This window comes from Vicia villosa, linkage group LG3, assembly GCF_029867415.1.
Source record: "Vicia villosa cultivar HV-30 ecotype Madison, WI linkage group LG3, Vvil1.0, whole genome shotgun sequence".
In the NCBI taxonomy this organism is placed as follows: Eukaryota; Viridiplantae; Streptophyta; class Magnoliopsida; order Fabales; family Fabaceae; genus Vicia; species Vicia villosa.
Genome location: NC_081182.1, coordinates 12,047,796 through 12,067,869, shown reverse-complemented (window position 1 = coordinate 12,067,869; position 20,074 = coordinate 12,047,796). Strand labels below are relative to the sequence as shown.

The following is a 20,074-nucleotide window of genomic DNA, read 5'->3' as shown; positions in this document are numbered from 1 at the left end:
ATTAACACATTTCATATTTCAACCCTTCCCAATAAAATTCCTCTTTCCAAATTCTCTCGTTAATTTATACAGTAGATACAGCTTCAAACAGTTATTTTTCTTCCATTTTCTCATCCAAACATAACAATGGGTTGTAATATTTCAAAACTTGATAAACTTCCTGCTGTGTCATTGTGCCGTGACCGTTCTAAATTCTTAGATGAATCACTCCGTCAAAGCTATCATCTTGCGGATGCACACCTCGCACACATGGAATCCCTCCGAACACTCGGCCCAGCACTCGTCAGTTTCTTCCAACAATCTGAAGATTCCTGCGAAATCGATGCTTCCATCTCAAAAATATCATCTCCATTGAGTTCACTTTTTTCTTCTGATTCAGATGCTGCACAAGTACTGCTGCATTCTGATTCAGAAACCAATGAAGCAGAAAGAGAATCACAATTATGCACTCACCAATGTAGACACGATTATCTTCACCATGACACTGTATTATCCTCGGTTTCAGATAACTACGTAAAACCTATTTATGATTCCTATTCTCCACAGCCTCCGTCTACGATCTTTTCCAGTTTCAAGCCGCCATCGCCGCCTCCTCCTAGTAACTCTGCTTGGGATTTCTTGAACTTCTTTGAACCTTATGAGAAGTATCAAGTACCTTACTATGAAGGTGGTGACGGTTACAATAACACTAACTTAAGGGTTGAGAAAGAAAAGGGAAATGTTAACCTTCAGAAAAGTGAGAGTTTAAAATCCAAAGGCGGAGGAGATAAAGTGATTATTAAGCCAGAAAATAAAGAAGGGAAACATAAGGAAACCAAATTGAAAGAGGATAAAAATTCAGCTAAGTTAGAAGAATGTAATGACTTTGATAAAGGGATTTCTGAAACTGTGAAAGAGATTCAGATTCTATTTGAGAAAGCTTCCAATTCGGGGAACAAGATTTTGGAGATGCTAGACGTTGGAAAACTCCGTTACCATTCGAAAACTGAACTCGGTAAAGGTAAAATTGTATTTGAGTATTTTTTGAATTTTTTATACTCTCGTTATGATTAATTCGTAAAAATAATGAATAAAATGAGATATTTGGGAACAGTTTCGTGGAAGATTATGCATGTGTTTAGTCAGCCAAATCCATTGATGAATAAATGCATGAAGGGTTCATTGCTTGGACAGAAAACAGGCTCTGACTGCAAAGGAGTTTGCAAAGACAAGAGCCTTAGCCATGAGAATCTATGCTCCACTTTGAATAAACTCTGTCTGTGGGAGAAGAAGCTGTATCATGAAGTCAAGGTACAAATTTTTGTTAAACACAATAGCAGTAGTTGTGCAGGAGCCCGCTTTGCACGTCTCAAGAGATACTGAATCTGAATGTATGAACTGATATGCCTTTTGTTTGTTTTTTCAGGCTGAGGAAAAAATGCGCATAATTCACGAGAAGAAGTGTGCGCAGTTGAAATGTATGACTAAGAAGGATGTAGATGCTCAAAAAATTGAATCTGTTGAAGCCTTCATCGATATTTTAGTTATGAAAATGAAAATTTATTTCCAAGTAGTTGACAAGATATCTATTACGATCAGTAAATTGACGGAAGAAGAGCTATGGCCACATCTCAACAAGTTTATTCTCATGTAAGGGATATGGATTGTCTCATGCTTTTCCTCTCATGCTTCCATGCTGCTTTAATCCTAGCCATTGATTTGTTCTATTTTATTGTCTCTTATAACTATTGTTTTTTTATATGAATGCATCCACCATTGAATTACAAATTGGAGGGATGGCTGGTCCATTAAAATAGGAGAGGATCCAAACTCTCATGTAAGTCATATAGTAAGTTTCCACCTTAAAAATTGTTTCAACTTCTAAATTGTCTTTCTTAAAATCTAACAGATTGTTATATTCTTTTGGTGATGAAAGGTTTCTCGGAATGTGGAAAGATATGCAAGAATGTTACAAACTTCAGTATCAAAAAATTGTTGAAACAAAAGCTTTGGATGTCTCCACATTCAACAGAAAACCATGCAATGCTAATATTGAAGCAGCTATACAACTCAAATCAGAGTTACAGAAATGGAATTTAAGCTTCTTAGATTGGATTCAAGCTCAGAAATCTCTAGTAAAATCTCTGAATGATTGGTTAGTAAGATGTCTAATGTATGAACCTGAAGAAATGCTTGATGATTCAGCAACATTTGATGCACCACAAGTGTTTGTGATATGTAACAAGTGGTCAAAGGCAATGGATAATATCTCAGAGAAGAATGTTATTGAAGCTGTAAATGGATTCATACTTAGAGTCAACGAACCATTGGAAAAGTATTATCTTTCTATTAGTGTTTATTTTGAAGTTAAGTGTCTTTTTTTAGTGAAATGGATCCCAATAATCATTTTAACACTCAAAATTCTGCTAATTTTCCATTTAACCAAAATTCCAACAATTTTCAAAATCCCAACTATTAAGTATTTATTATTTTAATTTAATTTTAATCGATAATTGTAATTTTATGTAATCATAAAAATAAAAATAAAATTTAAATAAGAATATGAAAATAAAAAGTAGTGGGGTAGGGTGTTGAGTGAAAAACCATTGGAGAGGGTAAAAGTTGAATGGGTGTTGAGTTATTAGGTGGAAGAAAGAGAAAATGATGTGGAGTGTTGGGAGTTGAAAAAGTGGGTGTTGAGTGTTGAAACCATTGTACATAGTCTAAAGTCACATGCTTTTGTCTATTTTTATAGGGTGAGGGTGATTAGTATTCTAGGTTCTCAACATTTATAGCATAGCTCTGCGTCTATATGCTTATTCTAGGATATAAGGTAAGATTATCTTTTTAGCAACAAAAAAAAAAAAGGATATAAGGTAAGATAGCAATAGCATTTTCTATTTTATGCATGCATGGTCCAACTTCTAGCACATAAAAAAACTTGGCCAGTAGAAAAGAGAGAAGGCATATATAAACATATAACAGACAACTATATATGAGTTGGAATTCCACCCAAAAACCTTCTTTTGATGTTAAAGCATAGTAAACTTTTCATGAGGAGTAAAAGACGTGCTTTTTTAACTTTTCTAAATTATAATGCCTTTTTTCCATTTCATCATATTGCCTCCGTACCAACCCTTAAAATATTCATTATGCATAATTATAAGTCATTTTGAACTTAATAATAATTGAAATGATAAATTTTGGATTCATTCATTCAATTTGCTCAATCTTCATGATAGATCAGAAAGCTAAGATATCATTTGTTTTCCACCTTTGGAGGGCAATCATTAGTATTAATGGTTAAGTTGAAAATTGCACAGATTAAACGGTACTACTACTCAATATCAAAAAAAAAAACGGTACTACTACTCTTTTACAACGAAAGCAATAAGTTGTTATCAAGGTTTTCCTAAGGTTAATGTTAAAAGGATAAAGCTAACATGTGCCCTTAGGGTACATGTTAAGAAACCTAAATATAGTAAATTTGTATTGGAAAACGTAATAAACACATTAATTATAAAAATTTTATGAAAACAATGCACAGTTTCTAAGTAAAAATTTATACATTTAGCTTTTACCATGTGCCCTTAGAACATATGTTAGCATGACCCATGTTTAAATTAGGAGAGATAAAACACTGACTTCTTGAACATGTCTTTTTTATCGGCACTTTAGTACAAGGTGGATTAAAAATTTAAGCATGCACCTTCTAATGTGTCTGCTTCATTTCATCCTAATTTTTAAGTGGATATTTGCGAACATGAACATATAAATAAATTTTTGTATTTTTAAACTTAAAACTTACAATGCACGCGAATCAGTCCTACCCTCACTTTTAGTGCAAGGTGAACCAAAACTTTAAGACTACATCCTCAAATATGTCTAATCCACCCTATCATGTTATTTTGCCCGATTTTTGTAGAACAAACCTAAGCATGACCAAACATTCTCTCGTTTTCCATCTTTAATTTAAACATCAAAATACCATTGTTAGTGCACTATGAAGATTTTTAAATCGTGGGGAACAATATATATTATAGAGTTGACAAAACAGGTTATTCAATTTTGACTTTCCTATAAATTTGTGTACATAGTTAATGCATGTAAACTAAATTCTAATATTAAATTTTTATCAAAATTAAAAATATTTAAAACTTTGTTAATTTTATACACATTACTAACTTGTAAAATAATAATAATGAATATAATATGATTTATTTAAGTTTTAATTTTTATTTCAAAATCAAGTCATGTATCTAAATAGTTTCACCACTGAATTTAGGGGTGTTCGCGGTGCGGTTTTGACGAAAAAAATCATCCGAACTGCAAGAGAAAAATCATGCGGTTTGATTTGGTTCGGTTGACTTTTAGGAAAAAAAATCGAACCAAACCAAATCAAACCTATGCGGTTTGGTTCGGTTCGGTTGGTTCGGTTTTTTTCAAATATTTTATTGAGCCATACACACACATATAGATGACAACATAACTTTGTATTTAGACATTCATACACTATTAAATAACAACAAAACTCGTCATATTTTGACAACAACTTTCCTTTAATATGTAAAACTTAAATAAGACAAAAGTGGAATAACAAACATAAAATAATAGCATAAAATATTATAAAAATTATTATAATGAAAAAAAATAGAAGAGACGAGAGATTAGTGAAGATTAAAAAGAGCAAACAAAAGAGTCGAGAGATTAGAGAAGATGTGCGATAAAAACGAAACTGAAATATGGAACATTTGCATAAAAATGAGAAGGTGAAAAAGAAAGAATATAAGAGAGTAGAGATTAGAGAAGAAGAGAGAAGATGTATGTAGCAAAGAAGATGCGATAATGATATTGGAGATTTGAGAAGATCGGGACTGAAATCATATGTGTAAGGATGTGAAAACTGTTCGTAATCATAAGGCTAATGTATAATAATATCTTTAAGTTTGGGTTGGATGCGAGTTAAGTAAAAGTTAGGTTGTAACATAATGCGGTTTGATTCGGTTTACAAAATACAAACTGCAAACCAAACCGTGCGGTTTTGTTAAAAGATGACCCAAACAAATTCGAATCAAATACGGTTTTTTACGATTTCGATTTGGTTTGGTTTACAACTTTCTATTGGTTTGGTTTTGGTTTGTTTTTTAACACCCTTACTGAGTCACAAGAATGTTTGTCACTTCTATCTTTATCTATTGGCCGCAAATGCACATGTTCCACTGAGTTTACAAGTTTACATACTTACAACCGTAATTAATTACCAGTTAAATACATATCTTATATTTTATTCATAAAAAATAAATAAACAAAAAAATAAGCCAATAAATTTAAAAATAAATAGACCGTTACATGGCACTACCCGCCACTTTATTACGTAATCACAGTTACACTTGCACTCCTATCCCATAATTAAATGGACCAATTAACCATTTCATTTTTCAACCCTTCCCAATAAAATTCCTCTTTCCAAATTCTCTCGTTAATTTATACAGTAGTTACAGCTTCAAACAGTTATTTTTCTTCCATTTTCTCATCCAAACATAACAATGGGCTGTAATATTTCAAAACTCGATAAACTTCCTGCAGTGTCTTTGTGCCGTGACCGTTCTAAATTCATAGATGAATCACTCCGTCAAAGCTACCATCTTGCGGATGCACACCTCGCACACATCGAATCCCTCCTAACACTCGGCCCAGCACTCGTCAGTTTCTTCCAACAATCTGAAGATTCCTGCGAAATCGATGCTTCCATCTCAAAAATATCATCTCCATTGAGTTCACTTTTTTCTTCTGATTCAGATGCTGCACAAGTACTGCTGCATTCTGATTCAGAAACCGATGAAGCAGAGAGAGAATCACAATTATGCACTCACCAATGTAGACATGATTATCGTCATCATGACACTGTATTAGTTTCAGATAACTATGTAAAACCTATTTATGATTCCTATTCGCCACAGCCTCCGTCTACCATCTTTTCTAGTTTCAAGCCGCCATCACCGCCTCCTCCTAGTAACTCTGCTTGGGATTTCTTAAACTTCTTTGAACCTTACGAGAAGTATCAACTACCTTACTATGAATGTGGTGACAGTTACAATGACACTAACTTAAGGGTTGAGAAAGAAAAGGGAAATGTTAACCTTCAGAAAAGTGAGAGTTTAAAATCCAAAGGCGGAGGAGATAAAGTGATTATTAAGCCAGAAAATAAAGAAGGGAAACATAACAAATTGAAAGAGGATAAAAATTCTGCTGAGTTAGAAGAATGTAACGACTTTGCTAAAGGAATTTCTGAAGCTGTGAAAGAGATTCAGATTCTATTTGAGAAAGCTTCCAATTCGGGGAACAAGATTTTGGAGATGCTAGACGTTGGAAAACTACGTTACCATTCAAAAACTGAACTCGGTAAAGGTAATATTGTGTTTGAGTATTTTTTAACTCCGAATTTTTTATACTCTCGTTATGATTAATTGGTAAAAATAATGAATAAAATGAGATATTTGGGAACAGTTTCGTGGAAGATTATGCATGTGTTTAGTCAGCCAAACCCAGTGATGAATAAATGCGTGAAGGGTTCATTGCTTGGACTGAAAACAGGATCTGACTGCAAAGGAGTTTGCAAAGACAAGAGCCTTAGCCATGAGAATCTATGCTCCACTTTGAATAAACTCTGTCTGTGGGAGAAGAAGCTGTATCATGAAGTCAAGGTACAAATTTTACCCCCTCTTTCTTCTTTTTTTTTTTTACTTGTTTTTCTCTTAATGCATAGCAATCAAGTGATTGTATGTTGAAATAAATTATCATATCAGTTTCATGTTTTTGGATGATCTATCATGACAAAACAAAAAGAGGTCATATTATAAAGTTCTATTTAATCCGAAATTTTTGTTAAACACAATAGCCCGCTTTGCACGTCTTAAGAGATACTGAATCTGTATGTATAAACTGATATGCCTTCTTTTTGTTTTTTCAGGCTGAGGAAAAAATGCGCACACTTCATGAGAAGAAGTGTACGCAGTTGAAATGTATGACTAAGAAGGATGCAGATGCTCAAAAAATTGAACCTGTTGAAGCCTTTCTCGATATTTTAGTTATGAAAATGAAAATTTCTTTCCAAGTAGTTGACAAGATATCTATTACGATCAGTAAATTGACGGAAGAAGAGCTATGGCCACATATCAACAAGTTTATTCTAATGTAAGTAATGTCTTAAGTTTCCATCTTATAAATTGTTTCAACTTACTTAAATTCTAACAGATTGTTATATTCTTTTGGTGATGAAAGGTTTCTCAGAATGTGGAAAGATATGCAAGAATGTTACAAATTCCAGTATCAGAAAACTGTTGAAACAAAAGCTTTAGATGTCTCCACATTCAACATAAAACCCTGCAATGCTAGTATTGAAGCAGCAATACAACTCAAATCAGAGTTACAGAAATGGATTTTAAGCTTCTTAGACTGGATTCAAGCTCAGAAATCTCTTGTGAAAGCTCTGAATGATTGGCTAGTAAGATGTCTAATGTATGAACCTGAAGAAATACTTGATGATTCAGCAACATTTGATGCACCACATGTGTTTGTGATATGCAACAAGTGGTCAAAGGTAATGGATAATATCTCAGAGAAGAATGTTATTGAAGCTGTAAATGGGTTCATACTCAGAGTCAATGAACCATTGGAAAAGTATACTTCGGAGCATCAGAAGAATTCATCATTGGACAAGGAATTAGAGAGAAAAGTGAAAGTTGTGGAGAGGCAAGGGCTAAAGATGCAGAGAAAAGTGAAAATTGTGGAGAGACAAGAGCAAAAGATGCATAAATTGTTGCAGGCTCGTGAGAAAAAGATGGCTCCAATTGGAAAAGAACTTAAAGACAAGACCGATGCTGTGAATAATAATGATGATATAGTTGATTCTACCGGTTTACAACCAGGTTTGAAGCAGATCTTTGTTGCTATGGAGAAATTCAGTGCAACAAATGTTAGCTTATATGAAGAACTTTGGCAACAAATTAAGCAAGATGATCATGTTTTAGGAGAATCCAACAAAAATCACTAGGGTATAATTGTAAAGTAATTTAAGCCAAATTTATACTGTTATGATTATGATAAATTGAAGTAAATTGATTTTAGATGAGCACCATTATCTTATTGTCTGAATTCTAGGTATTGGAGTAAGCAAATCATTGTATTCTAAACGAACTATTTGTGGCCCGCAAATCCTAGCTCAACTGACAGAAACTGATATTATTAGGTTGGACGTCATCATCAGAGTTCGAACCCTCGTACTCACAGTTGTGTGTGAGTTTATAGTGATTATTAATTGTTAAGTTGGACGTCATCATCAGAGTTCGAACTCTGATACTCACAATTATGTGTGTGAGTTTATAGTGATTATTAATTGTTAGGTTAGACGTCATCACCAGGGTTTGAATCCTGGTACTCACAATTGTGTGTGTAAGTTTATAGTGATTATTACTTTTTCTTCTATAGACTAAAAAAAGAAACCAACCATTTGTGGAAAACTTGTTGCTATTAGTCCTGCTTTCTTTGGCGCCAAGTACCTAGTTTCATTGATCTCAACTGCATTCAGATGGTGGTAACTTGGCCAAGCACCTAGTTTCATTTTTCTCAACTGCATTCAGCTCTACAATTATAGCATTTATCCAAGAATTATCCTTCATTGTTTCCTAAAAATATATTGGTTCATCATTTGAAAACAATAAAAATATGCACTAAATTATCATATGAACTACTGCATTATCTTAAAACAATTCACAGACTTGAAGTCATGCAAGAAGTTGTCTCAGAAGTCATGTTACTCTCTTGATTTTCTTGACTACAAGTCTCATTACTTTTCATCTACTACAGCATCTCTTACAATCACCAACTTTTTTAATGGATCATACAACATATGTGTATCTATAGAGTTGTTTTTTTATCTTGCAATTTTGTTCTTCTCTTATCAAGCATGTGATTGTAGCAAAAGGGTTCAAATGATTCAGTTATGGTTTTCTTCCTAATCATTTCTCTTATGGGACCACTTTGATCAATTTCTTTATAGATTGTTGAAAATGTACCATATGGTAGAAACAACTTATTTTCTTTCAACATCTTTCCCTCTGCTCTACTGTGATGAGGCGTATATGAAGTAGTGATCTCTTATGTTGAATTCTAATTTCATCACACACAAAAACAAAGTCATTGAAAGTGTATTCTTCACCTCCATCGGTTGTTAGAATTTTGATGGGCTTCTCACTCTAATTTTCTACCTTATTCTTGAATTTTTTTTTAAGACATCACATGGTACATTCTTTGTTTCTTTATCAAATACACCTACATCGTTCAACTAAATTCTTTTATTAATGAAATGAAATATTTGTTACCTTCAAATAAAGAAACTCCAAATGGTCCACATACATTCAATGTACAACTCAAAAGAATTTTGAGGTTGTTTTACATTCATACACATTCAAAGATTTTCTCATGTGCAATAATAATTGGCAGTCCAATTAGTCAATTACCATCTTCCTAGTCCCAAATTGATTTTAACTTTGAAACTTGAATCCATTTATGTCAGTTATTTAAGTTTTAAAAATTTTGAATTCATTACTTGTATCTTAGGTGAATAATAATAGTTTAATATATTTTAAGTCATTCTATGATGTTTTGTAGATGAACACATTAGGTGATTTGTCATTGAATTTTACTGGATTTTTGGCAATATACTTGTGTCAACATTAGGTGTTTTGTCTTTGAATTTTACTGGATTTTTGGCAATAGACTTGTGTTAGAAGATGTTGTTTGAAGTCATGACACCTGAACCAAGAATCATGTAATACATACTAACAAATGATGATGGCATTTACACAGTGAAAGAGAATTCAAAACATATTTATCCTTAAATTTTATTACAAAATAGCACATTTATACAAAGGCAGAGTAAATGTGTGATGCTAACTCCTTTCTACTACCATAACAAAAATTGAATTACACTTTAAACATTAACAACTATTAAAATAATCTCTCTTCTCTCCTCTATTTCTCCTTAACCAAAGAGACTTTTATAATGTATGGCTGCTCATTAAGCATGTTATCAAAGTCATACTACAGCTGCGGAAGAACCTTTCTTTTGCATGAGCTTTATGTGCACAATTTTTTATCTTAATTTGATAAAAATATTAGTAAATCGATTCTGCCAGTGTACATGTTTCAGTGTATCTTATAATACAATTATACAAACATTGTTATGTCTTACGTGTAACATAATTATGAAACATACAACTCGGCTTTTCCATCAATAAATAGACTCATGAACTCTTCACCATCAACTGTTTCTTTCTCTATGAGAAGTTGAGCAAGCTTGTGAAGAATGTCAATGTGAGTGTTGATAATTTGTGATGCTCTCACATACGCTTTCTCTACCAATTCTCTAACTTCCTTATCCACTATATCAGCAGTTGCCATGGAATAATCTTTTTGTGATGACATCTGAAATCACAATTTTTGAAATGGTGAGGAAATTTATTTTGAGAGGTTCAAATTACCGAGAAAAATAAAACAAAAGTGACATTACTAATATCCTCATCAACCCAAGTTAAATCGCAGCCTACCTGTTGTCCTAAGAATGGGTTCCCACCACCCCCGCCGATGGCAACTTGTCCGATTCTTTTGCTGAACCCAAATCTCTCAACCATTTGTCTCGCCACCCGGGAAACTTGCTGGAAGTCATTGGATGCTCCAGTGGTGACATTTTCCTGGCCAAAAATAACCTCTTCGGCGACCCTGTTTTGCCATATACATAAGAGATAAGGAATTTGCTGCATAATATTTACAGACACAAAGCTAAAGATAATAAGACCCTGCATTTCAAATTCATACTATGCCTATAACCACCCCCCTTAAAAATATGCAACGGGTAAGTGGCTAATAGTAAGACAAGTGAATCAGTATTTTTAGTCTTTGAAATTGAAAATGGCAGTCAATATAGTCCCTTAAATTTATGAAAAAATAATTTAGTTCCTTAAATTCAACAATATCAGACACCTATGTAAAACAGTAATCCTTATATTTCCCTCAGGCAGTAGGCCAAGCAGCCAATTGGCAGGTGGTATGTAATTGTGAAGTGGGAGTAACTTGCAAGTTGCAAAAATCAAGATCCAACTTTAAATAAGGTAAAGTAATGTGCTAAATTTGTGTGTATTGCATGGTGTTACACTGACCTTCCTCCAAGTGCAACTGCCATCTGATTTTCCAAGTAGCTTCTACTGTACAATCCAGACTCAAGCCTCTCTTCGCTGGGAGCAAAAAATGTGAGACCACCAGCTTGGCCACGGGGAATAATGGAAATCTTGGCAACAGGGTCATATTCAGGCATCAAAGCACCAACTAAAGCATGGCCAGCCTCTGAAAATCATCAAGGAAGAAGCATGGTGAATAAGGATCCAAAAATCAACTAAAACCTGCCAAGCTTGGATACTAGACATATTAAAAGAGAAAAAAAGCATACCATGATAGGCTACTAATTTCTTCTTCTCTTCTGAGACAACGGCGTTTTTCTTTTCTGGTCCAGCAATGATCCTCTCAAGTGCATCAGATATCTCATCTTTGCTAATTTCCTTGAGGTCGCGCCTGGCTGCAAGAATTGCTGCTTCATTCATCAGATTCTGCAGATCAGCCCCTGTGAACCCTGGGGTTCTCCTGGCAATTTTATCAAAGTCAACATCCTTTGCAAGTGCTTTTCCTCTAGAATGCACCTGACAGAAGAAGAATCAAGAATAACTTAGACACAGAGTAGCTCATAGCGTAATCAATTTAAACACCTCCAAACAAAACTGGATGCAATCAAGGTTATCCTAACCAGAATATTTCATAAACTAGACAAAAAGAGCATTGAGAAATTTTCAATTCCACCTACCCAATTAGGCTTTCAATATTACAAAAAGAGCATTAAGAAATAGACCGAGACTCAATTTGAATTAACTACTAATCTACAGGAGTACTAACTGTGTGCATACATTCCTCGTTTTTAAAGAGTGGAAACTAAAACTACTATCTCTCAATGAACATGCGTTTAGGTGTGTCAATATGGGCCGCGACTTTGTAGTTTTTGTTATATAATACATGCATTTAAACAACAAAATCTTGGCATTAAACAGCAATTTCATGGAATTCTAGTGAAATTTAAATAGCTGGCATTGACAACAAAACAAGACACACAGTATCATCATTATTTGCATTTCTTAAAAAATGGTCCTAATAAATAAATTTTCAAAACCACCTACCCAATTAAATTTTGAATCTAAATGTGTACTAAGTACTAACTGGATGCACATATTTCTCAGCTTCGCTATCACTGATGAAATAAATGTCGAGGTGTATCAATAATAGGGGTTTCAATAAAAGGCTTTGTAATAGCAAATTGGGCCATGACATTACTATTTAAGATGTATCCGCAACCACATTAGAGACTAATGTTTGATTGCATAAGCCGCATTTAACTGCAATTTTAAGCATTGTTGTGGCACTAGTGAACTTAAAACATTGGTGTTGAAAACAAAACAAGACACATTAGGATCATTATTTGCTTTGGCTTAAAAAAGTCCTTAAATAAATAAATAAATTGGTTATGAGAGAGTATTCACCTGAAGGATTTTAACTCTACCAGCAACATCAGGTCTATCCACAGTAACTTGCCTATCAAACCTTCCAGGTCTAAGCAATGCAGAATCAAGAACATCAGGTCTATTAGTAGCAGCCAAAACAATAACACCCGAATTACCAGAAAATCCATCCATCTCAGTCAAAAGCTGATTAATAGTCTGCTCCCTCTCGTCATTCCCGCCACCAAGTCCAGCTCCTCTCTGTCTCCCAACAGCATCAATCTCATCAATAAACACAATGCACGGCGCCTTCGACTTCGCCTTCTCAAACAAATCCCTAACCCTAGAAGCACCAACTCCAACAAAAAGCTCCACAAACTCCGAAGCCGCACACGAAAAGAACGGCGTACCAGCTTCACCGGCAACCGCCCTTGCCAATAGCGTCTTCCCAGTCCCTGGTGGCCCTACCAAAAGACACCCTTTAGGAATCTTAGCACCCAAAGCAGTATACTTATCAGGATTCTTCAAGAAATCAACAACTTCTTGTAATTCAAGCTTAGCCTGATCAGCACCAGCCACATCAGCAAAAGTCACTCCAGTTTCCGGCACCTCTTGGAATTTCGATTTCGATCTACCGAAATCCATGGGCCCTCCAAGCCCACCAGGCCCACCTGGTCCTCCTTGCCCACGCCGGAAAATCAAGAACAAACCCGCGAAAGCAAGTAACGGCAATACCAAACTACCAAACAAATTAAACAAATTATTCGCTTGTTCACCTTCAGAAACAGAAATATCAACACCATTCATAGCCAAAATATCGATAAGGTCGGGGTCATTAGGAACGATAACGTTCGCTCTCCTTCCATCAACGGCGGTTAACTGAAGAACAGCACCGTCTTTAGAAAACTTAACTCTCTCGACCTTCCCCTTCTTGACAGCATTCAGAAACTCGCTGTAGCGCCACTGGCTACCGTCGGGGAGATCGGAGGAAGATTGCGCTTGAGGCTTAGGTGCTGTGAGGGAAATGTTTTGGGAGAACGGCGAGGATGAGTTTGCAGGGTTGAGTTGGTTTGGTTGTGGTTGTGCTTCGAGTACCGGCGGTTGTAGTGGTGATGGTGTGAGGCTGTCGACGGCGAGAGCCGCCGGAGTTATGTTTAGAGAGATAGAGGATAAGATAAGGGCGGAAACAGCGGCGGATTTGAGTGGTTCTGAATTATTATTAGTAGTTTTATCATTGTTTGATTTAAGAGAGTTTGAGAATTTGGTTTTGAGGAAAATTGGTAGTGAAATGGAGGGTTTGGTTGTTTTGGGAGTTGGGATGTTTCTTGCTCCTAAGAAGTTTGTGGAAAGTAAAGAAGTGGTAGTGAAGGCCATGGTGGTTTAATCACTACACTAGATTGTTGGAAGTGTGGAAAAGAAGGAAATTTTCTGAGGAATTTGAAGGGGAGGATGAATTAATATGATGGTTAAATTGTGTGTAGTGTAGTGTGAAATTGAGATTGCCTCTTTTGTTTTGTTTTAGAATGTGAATGTGCTTGATTTCATGCCATAGATTTGGGTGGTTCTTATCTATGATAACGTGGCATAGGGTGCATCCGTTTATCTAACGATTGTGCAGTACAAGTACAAGGATGAAATCGTAACTTTTGACTGTTGGGTCGTGGCTGCTTCGGCTTCTTGTATATTTGCTTACACAAAAATGTCATAATTTAATTTATTCTTAACAACTAAAAATAATGTTAGGACAAAGTAATTCCTTCAAAATTGTTCTTTATTTGAAATGGTCCTTATTAATAGTTTTTCTTAAAAAAAAAAAAGATAACTTTTTTTATTAGACATCTAAAATTTGACATGATTTTTTTCTTTTTGTTTTTTAATTGTCTATTTGAGTTCTGAATTTTTAACGAAAGGAGAAGAAAAGAAATTCTAAGTTAGTCGCCACATTTCTTTCTCTCTTCTTCTTCTTCCACCGCTACAATAATTCATCTCCTTCTTTCTTTTTCTATTCTCCTTGAATCGATACTAGATCTTCAAAGATAAGATGAAGATGTGCACTGGTGGCTCATAAATCATAAAGTAAACATTCCAAAAACTCTTTTTCCTCATGGTGGCTATAAAAAAAAATGAAATCTGATCGTTTGTATGGTGTTCAAGAATGACAAACTAGTTCATTTTTATTTCAATTCATTGAGAAATCATTGCTAGTATTTAGCTTTCTGACTCTATTGTTTCTTTTGTGTTTCACCTTGGCATATAATGGGAAGAATTATGTTTTTAATGAAGTCGGGAAAATAACTACAATTTTAACAACGAAATCAGAGAGTCCGAGTAGGTTTGTAGTGTAGAAAAATCGAAGAGCCCTAGTGTATTCTCGACCTCTGGTCGTTGTAGAACTCGGTAAATTCTAGACCTATATAAGCCGGAGAGCTCCAGTGGGATTTCAACCCATTGGCATTGTAGGACCTGATGGGTTATAAACATAGAGAAGTCGGTGAGCTCTAATGGAATCCCGACCTATTGAAACTTCGTTTTACCTACAACAATGTTTAGCCTTTATTTAAGAATTGTAATACCCTATGTGGATTTTTATATATCAGTAGCCAAAATTTGAAAGATTCACATATTTACATGTTGGTACATCCTGAATAGATCTAGCTTCGTTCTTACATCATCTTTTTAATCCAGGGTCTAATGCCTGAAAATCTTTGGTGTATTTAAAGTTAGAGGTCGTTCTTGTCGGAACATTGATTCGCGGTCGTTCTATCGTTAGTCATCCTTTTCAGATGCATAACATTATGGATGATTTCCTCATTACCTTATAATATTTCAAGGAGTTAAATATATTTTTGGTTCCTATAAAAGCAAATGACATGTTTTGGTCCCTACAAAATTATTATGCATGTAGTTTTAGTCTCTACAGTTAAGTCAATGTGTATTTTTGAATGATTATTTTGCATACATGTTTAGAACGTTTTAAAAGTTTCTTGAAATAAAAGAAACTTAAAATTTGATTTCTAAGTCGAGATTTTCATTATTTTTATCATTATCTTTTGAAATTTAAAAAATTCATATTTAATTCTTCTCATTTTAAAAAAAAATAAAATTTGACAAATAAATATTTTACACTATTATAAACATGTATAAAAAAATTGTTCAAAAATTTAAAAATTAAAAGGTAATTAAACAGTTTTCAAAATTTTAGAAAATATCAGGGACTAAAACTGCATGCATAAAAAATTTAGAAAGACGATTCATTGAAGGAAAAAATTTTATGGACTAAAATTGAATGTTGGTTTATTTATAGGGACGAAAAACATATTTAACCCTATTTCAAGCCCATCGGAAGCTTGTTGACTGTTTTATTGTTGTCTTTTATACTGTCTAATCCTTGACCGTATATATGTCTCCGGGGTCGATTTAGACATCTTAGGCTCATATCTCGATGATATGTATATGGACATGTGCCAGAAGACTATCGATCTAGTCGAGAGTTTTCATTTAACTTGGTATATTTTAAAAGATCTGGGGCACTGTGGCATGACCGACGTTCAGAGCTTCATTCGAGGTAGGCGTAATTTCAGTTAGAGGCTTGAGGGCGTGACCGACGTTCAGACCCTTTGAGGGTTGACGTGAAATGAGATTAGAGACTCAAGGGCGTGACCGACGCTTAGAGTCCTGTGGGGGTTGACGCCACGAGGGCCAGAGGTTTCATTAACGTCGCCGACGTTCAGAGCCCCATGGAGGTTGACGTCAAAGAGGTCAAAGATTTCATTAACATAACCATGTTGGAAAGCGGCCATAGATTTTATTAACATTATTCTGGTGGCACAATTCGATGATTCCGAGTCGGCTTGCTCTTGTTGGAGAATACGCTTTTATCCAGTCTTTGTACCTGGTATACTACTTAAGAGAAATCAATATGTTAATAATATCTTAAGATGTTGTATAGCTTTGTGTTAGATCCTTTCCCCGATGAGTTCAATTTGTGTTCTTCAATTTTCGATTTGTGACATCTCGATTTCTTCTGATCACAGTGCATGCTGGCTTTTACTAATATCCCCACATCTTTAACAAGTTATAGGTTCCTCCAACATCTGGCGAACGTCCTGCCTAACTTCTACAAATTTAAAAAATGTTTACAGCCGGCAGAGACATTTAGCTCGCCTTATCCAACAAAATATCAAAATATGAATTTTAAAAAAGTTACAATCGGCAGAGAATTTAGTTCGCCTTATCCAACAAACCTAATAAGGTACATCATAACTTTAAATTTTCGAGCATATTTTCCATGAGACTAAATATGTTTAAACTATTAAATTTGTTAAATGACTCTACATTCTTCAATTATTTTCCGATCTGAGTCTTTGCATATTCCGATCTCCCAAATATTCACATATAACATTACGGAATGGAACGGAGGGGAATGGAATATACATTTTATTCCATTGTTTGACTATTTTATTTAAAATGTCAAATTTCAACTCATACATCTCAAATTAGATGGAACAAAAACTGAAGAATTGGATGGAATAAGGTGAAATGCATTCTATCATATTCCGCTTCATTTCATTCTTTTTTTACCAATCCAAACAATTAAACATACTCTGATTTCATTTCATTCCGCTCTGCCGTGTTCCATCAATCCAAACATAGATTTAGTCTTCTAATTATCCATTTGATGGAAGGAATGGAACCCACATGTAAAAGTCACTTCAACTTGCTTGCAAACAAGTTCTGAACAATATATCATCCCACCATTTTGACGAGTAACAGCGGAAGTACCATGCATGAAAAAAGATATCATAATTTTGTTTTATAAATAAACTCTTATTTGCAATACCGAAACACTCCTCAATTTTCTTAGTGTGCATATTCCATGTTTGATTAACATACCAAAATCATTATAAATTCTCAGCATTCCATGCAACAGAATTCTCATACCTATGAGAAACCAATAGCATAAGAATATTAATATGCTGTACAGAAGCTACGTAACTTTGATAAGGAATATGCACTGCACATACAATCCCAGGAAACTACTATAGTCTATAGATTGCTTTGTGCATTATAAACTTCAAACATAATTCAACACTAAAATCATAATTCAACCAAAATAAGTACATACAATGCATTACAATCTTAAACTATATCCGAGATGACAAAATAGACTACAAATCACTATGATAGTGATAGTTGCCTTAATATCTCTTTCCATGACTTCATTTTACGAATACAAGTTCCTAGTTTAGGGTCTTCTTGAGTATGCACATTCTAACATCCTTTAGTCTGTTACCAATTTCTAATGGTGCAGCTGCACTCGACCCCGACTCAACAATATTCTTTAACCTAACAAGAATGAACAAGAAACAATGTAGATTCTCGTTACTTGATTTTCTAATTAATGAACAATGTGATTTGGGGTAGAATTCGAATTAGAGGAAGAATTGCTTTTTTTAGGCTTCGGATGTGCTTTTGGGATAATATGAGACATTTATAATTATTTTATTTCATTTTTGTATTACTTCATTTAATTTTAATTATATATATATATATATATATATATATATATTTAAATTTTTGAAATGAAAACTAATAACGTATGGAAGCCAAAAAAAAACATTAAAAATAAATGATAATTAATTAAAAAAAAGCTAATGTGACACTAAAATTGTTGATTAATTTTAATGAATGTTTAGAATAAGAGAATATTTATAAGATAAATGAGAAATCTCTCATTTATGTACGAAGAATTTTTTTTTTAAAATTCTTCTCATATAACATATAGTGAATTGAGTATTATCTCTAAAATAAATTAATAAACTATTAGGAAATTTGGTCTATTCACTTATAATGTGTGAATACATTATTCAATAAACACACAACAATACATAAACACCTAAATCATCAATCAGAACAATAATTTGAATAAACTTGAATGAAGAAAATTACATGTTTTAATTCAACCACACACCTCTTCAAAAAAACAACCAAAGCAAAAGGCACTCTTTATTTATGAGATACTCATAGTGAAGACTACAATCCTTTGAGAAGTGAAGTAAAGTAGTTTCCAAACAAGAAGAAAATTCTGAAGCAAACCATGTTTAATTAGGAGCTAGCTAGTGTGGATAAACGGTAAACCATGTTTGAACGAAAGTGAGAGCAAGTGCAGTAAACGCAGCAAGGACACCAGTGATAGCCCAAGGATTACTGAGATAAATGTGAATACCCTGCGCTATCCAAATCTTACCTTTTTTAGCGTGATGCTTTTCTATTTTAGCTCTGATTCCATAATATGTTGTTTGTTTAGGTACCAAGCCTTCACTTATGATGTTGAAAAGATCAACAACGTCCTGATCACTCCCAAGTAAATTCAGCAAAATACCTTCTGATCTCAATTTCTTGACATCTTCAGCACCGTCAATGAGCGAGCTTATAAAAGACAGGAATGTACTTATTCCATAATCGTTCTTAAAATCGGGACACAACTCATATGCTACCAGGTTCAGGAAAGAAACAGCTGTGGTATCGTCCACAACAATCTCAGGAAGAATCAGTTTCGCATTAAACCAACCATCCCAGAAATCTATGTCTTTTGTCCATCGTCTTCCGCTTGATTGAAGATTTATTCCTACTGCTGTTAGATCTTCTATTTTCCTGTATGTAATCACCTTGCCTTCTTCTTCTTCTGAATATTCCCCACTTTGTTCCTTTGTAGCGAGGAGTAAGATTTTACGCTGGAGATCAAGAAGATGAGTTGGCTTTGGCTCATCCAGTAATTTCTTTTGAATGTCTGGCCCCCACAGAGTCGTGTCATTATCCGGTGTGGTCACATTATAACCCTTGAGAAATTTCTCCATAGTACGTATCAATGTAGTCTCGTCTTCACCATGCCACAATAGCTTCAGTACTAGAAAAGGAAGCTGATTCTCCAACAAAAGCACATCCCTCATCACAAGAACAAGTTGATCAGCTTTAGTTTTCAGATGTTCCGATATTGTAACTAACTCCGTAGAGGCTGGATCAACACTAATATTCAGCTGATCCTGTTCATGAGGTCCATAAAGAGGATCAACATTCACAAATAACATAATATACAGCAAAAAACACCCATCCATGAACAATATCCATGACAGCTTTTCGTCAAGGCTGTTGAATCCTTCTAGAGACTTTTCAGTATTGGCTAAAACATAGTCGGCATAAAGACCCTTGATTTTATCAATGTTATTGGCAATCTTTTTGTATCCAATATTATCATATTGGCCGGTTATATGGTTGTATTTTGCTGCCGAGATAAGCTTAAAGTCCTCTCCTAACTTGAGATTTTGATCGTCATGATGGATGGGACCTATTGACACCGACTTGGGAGAGTATTGCTTCACAAATCTTTTTCTATTTCGGAGATACCCTGCAACCGTTTGGATCTTGGGGGTTGGGATTACCTCCGCTCGCAGTGCTTCATCAAGCTCTGCAAATTTCACTACAAGAGTGTTGGATGCCAT

At 34.4% G+C, this 20,074-nt stretch overlaps 4 protein-coding genes across 4 annotated transcripts; 2 read left to right on the top strand and 2 right to left on the bottom strand.

The window, feature by feature from the left end:
- Positions 1-2,444, top strand: LOC131657552 (nitrate regulatory gene2 protein-like; the record flags this gene model as incomplete). Its single annotated transcript, XM_058926937.1, has 4 exons — positions 1-1,000; positions 1,094-1,290; positions 1,406-1,629; positions 1,889-2,444. Coding segments are annotated over exons 1-4 (1,851 nt in total), but the record flags the coding sequence as incomplete, so codon positions are not given.
- Positions 2,445-5,437: 2,993 nt separating this feature from the next.
- Positions 5,438-8,106, top strand: LOC131654917 (nitrate regulatory gene2 protein-like). The gene is made up of 4 exons (XM_058924841.1): positions 5,438-6,387; positions 6,487-6,683; positions 6,950-7,173; positions 7,261-8,106. The coding sequence occupies exons 1-4, from the start codon at positions 5,526-5,528 to the stop codon at positions 8,030-8,032; spliced, it is 2,055 nt and encodes a 684-aa protein (XP_058780824.1). The 5' UTR covers positions 5,438-5,525; the 3' UTR covers positions 8,033-8,106.
- A 1,759-nt stretch (positions 8,107-9,865) lies between these two features.
- Positions 9,866-14,148, bottom strand: LOC131660318 (ATP-dependent zinc metalloprotease FTSH, chloroplastic-like). Its single transcript, XM_058929538.1, has 5 exons — positions 12,618-14,148; positions 11,483-11,729; positions 11,196-11,379; positions 10,587-10,758; positions 9,866-10,464 (listed from the first exon to the last, which is right to left on the bottom strand). Exons 1-5 carry the CDS (start codon positions 13,947-13,949, stop codon positions 10,243-10,245), a joined length of 2,157 nt encoding a protein of 718 aa, XP_058785521.1. The 5' UTR covers positions 13,950-14,148; the 3' UTR covers positions 9,866-10,242.
- Positions 14,149-18,691: 4,543 nt separating this feature from the next.
- Positions 18,692-20,074, bottom strand: LOC131657551 (UPF0481 protein At3g47200-like). The gene has a single exon (XM_058926936.1). The coding sequence runs from the start codon at positions 20,072-20,074 to the stop codon at positions 18,692-18,694; it is 1,383 nt and encodes a 460-aa protein (XP_058782919.1).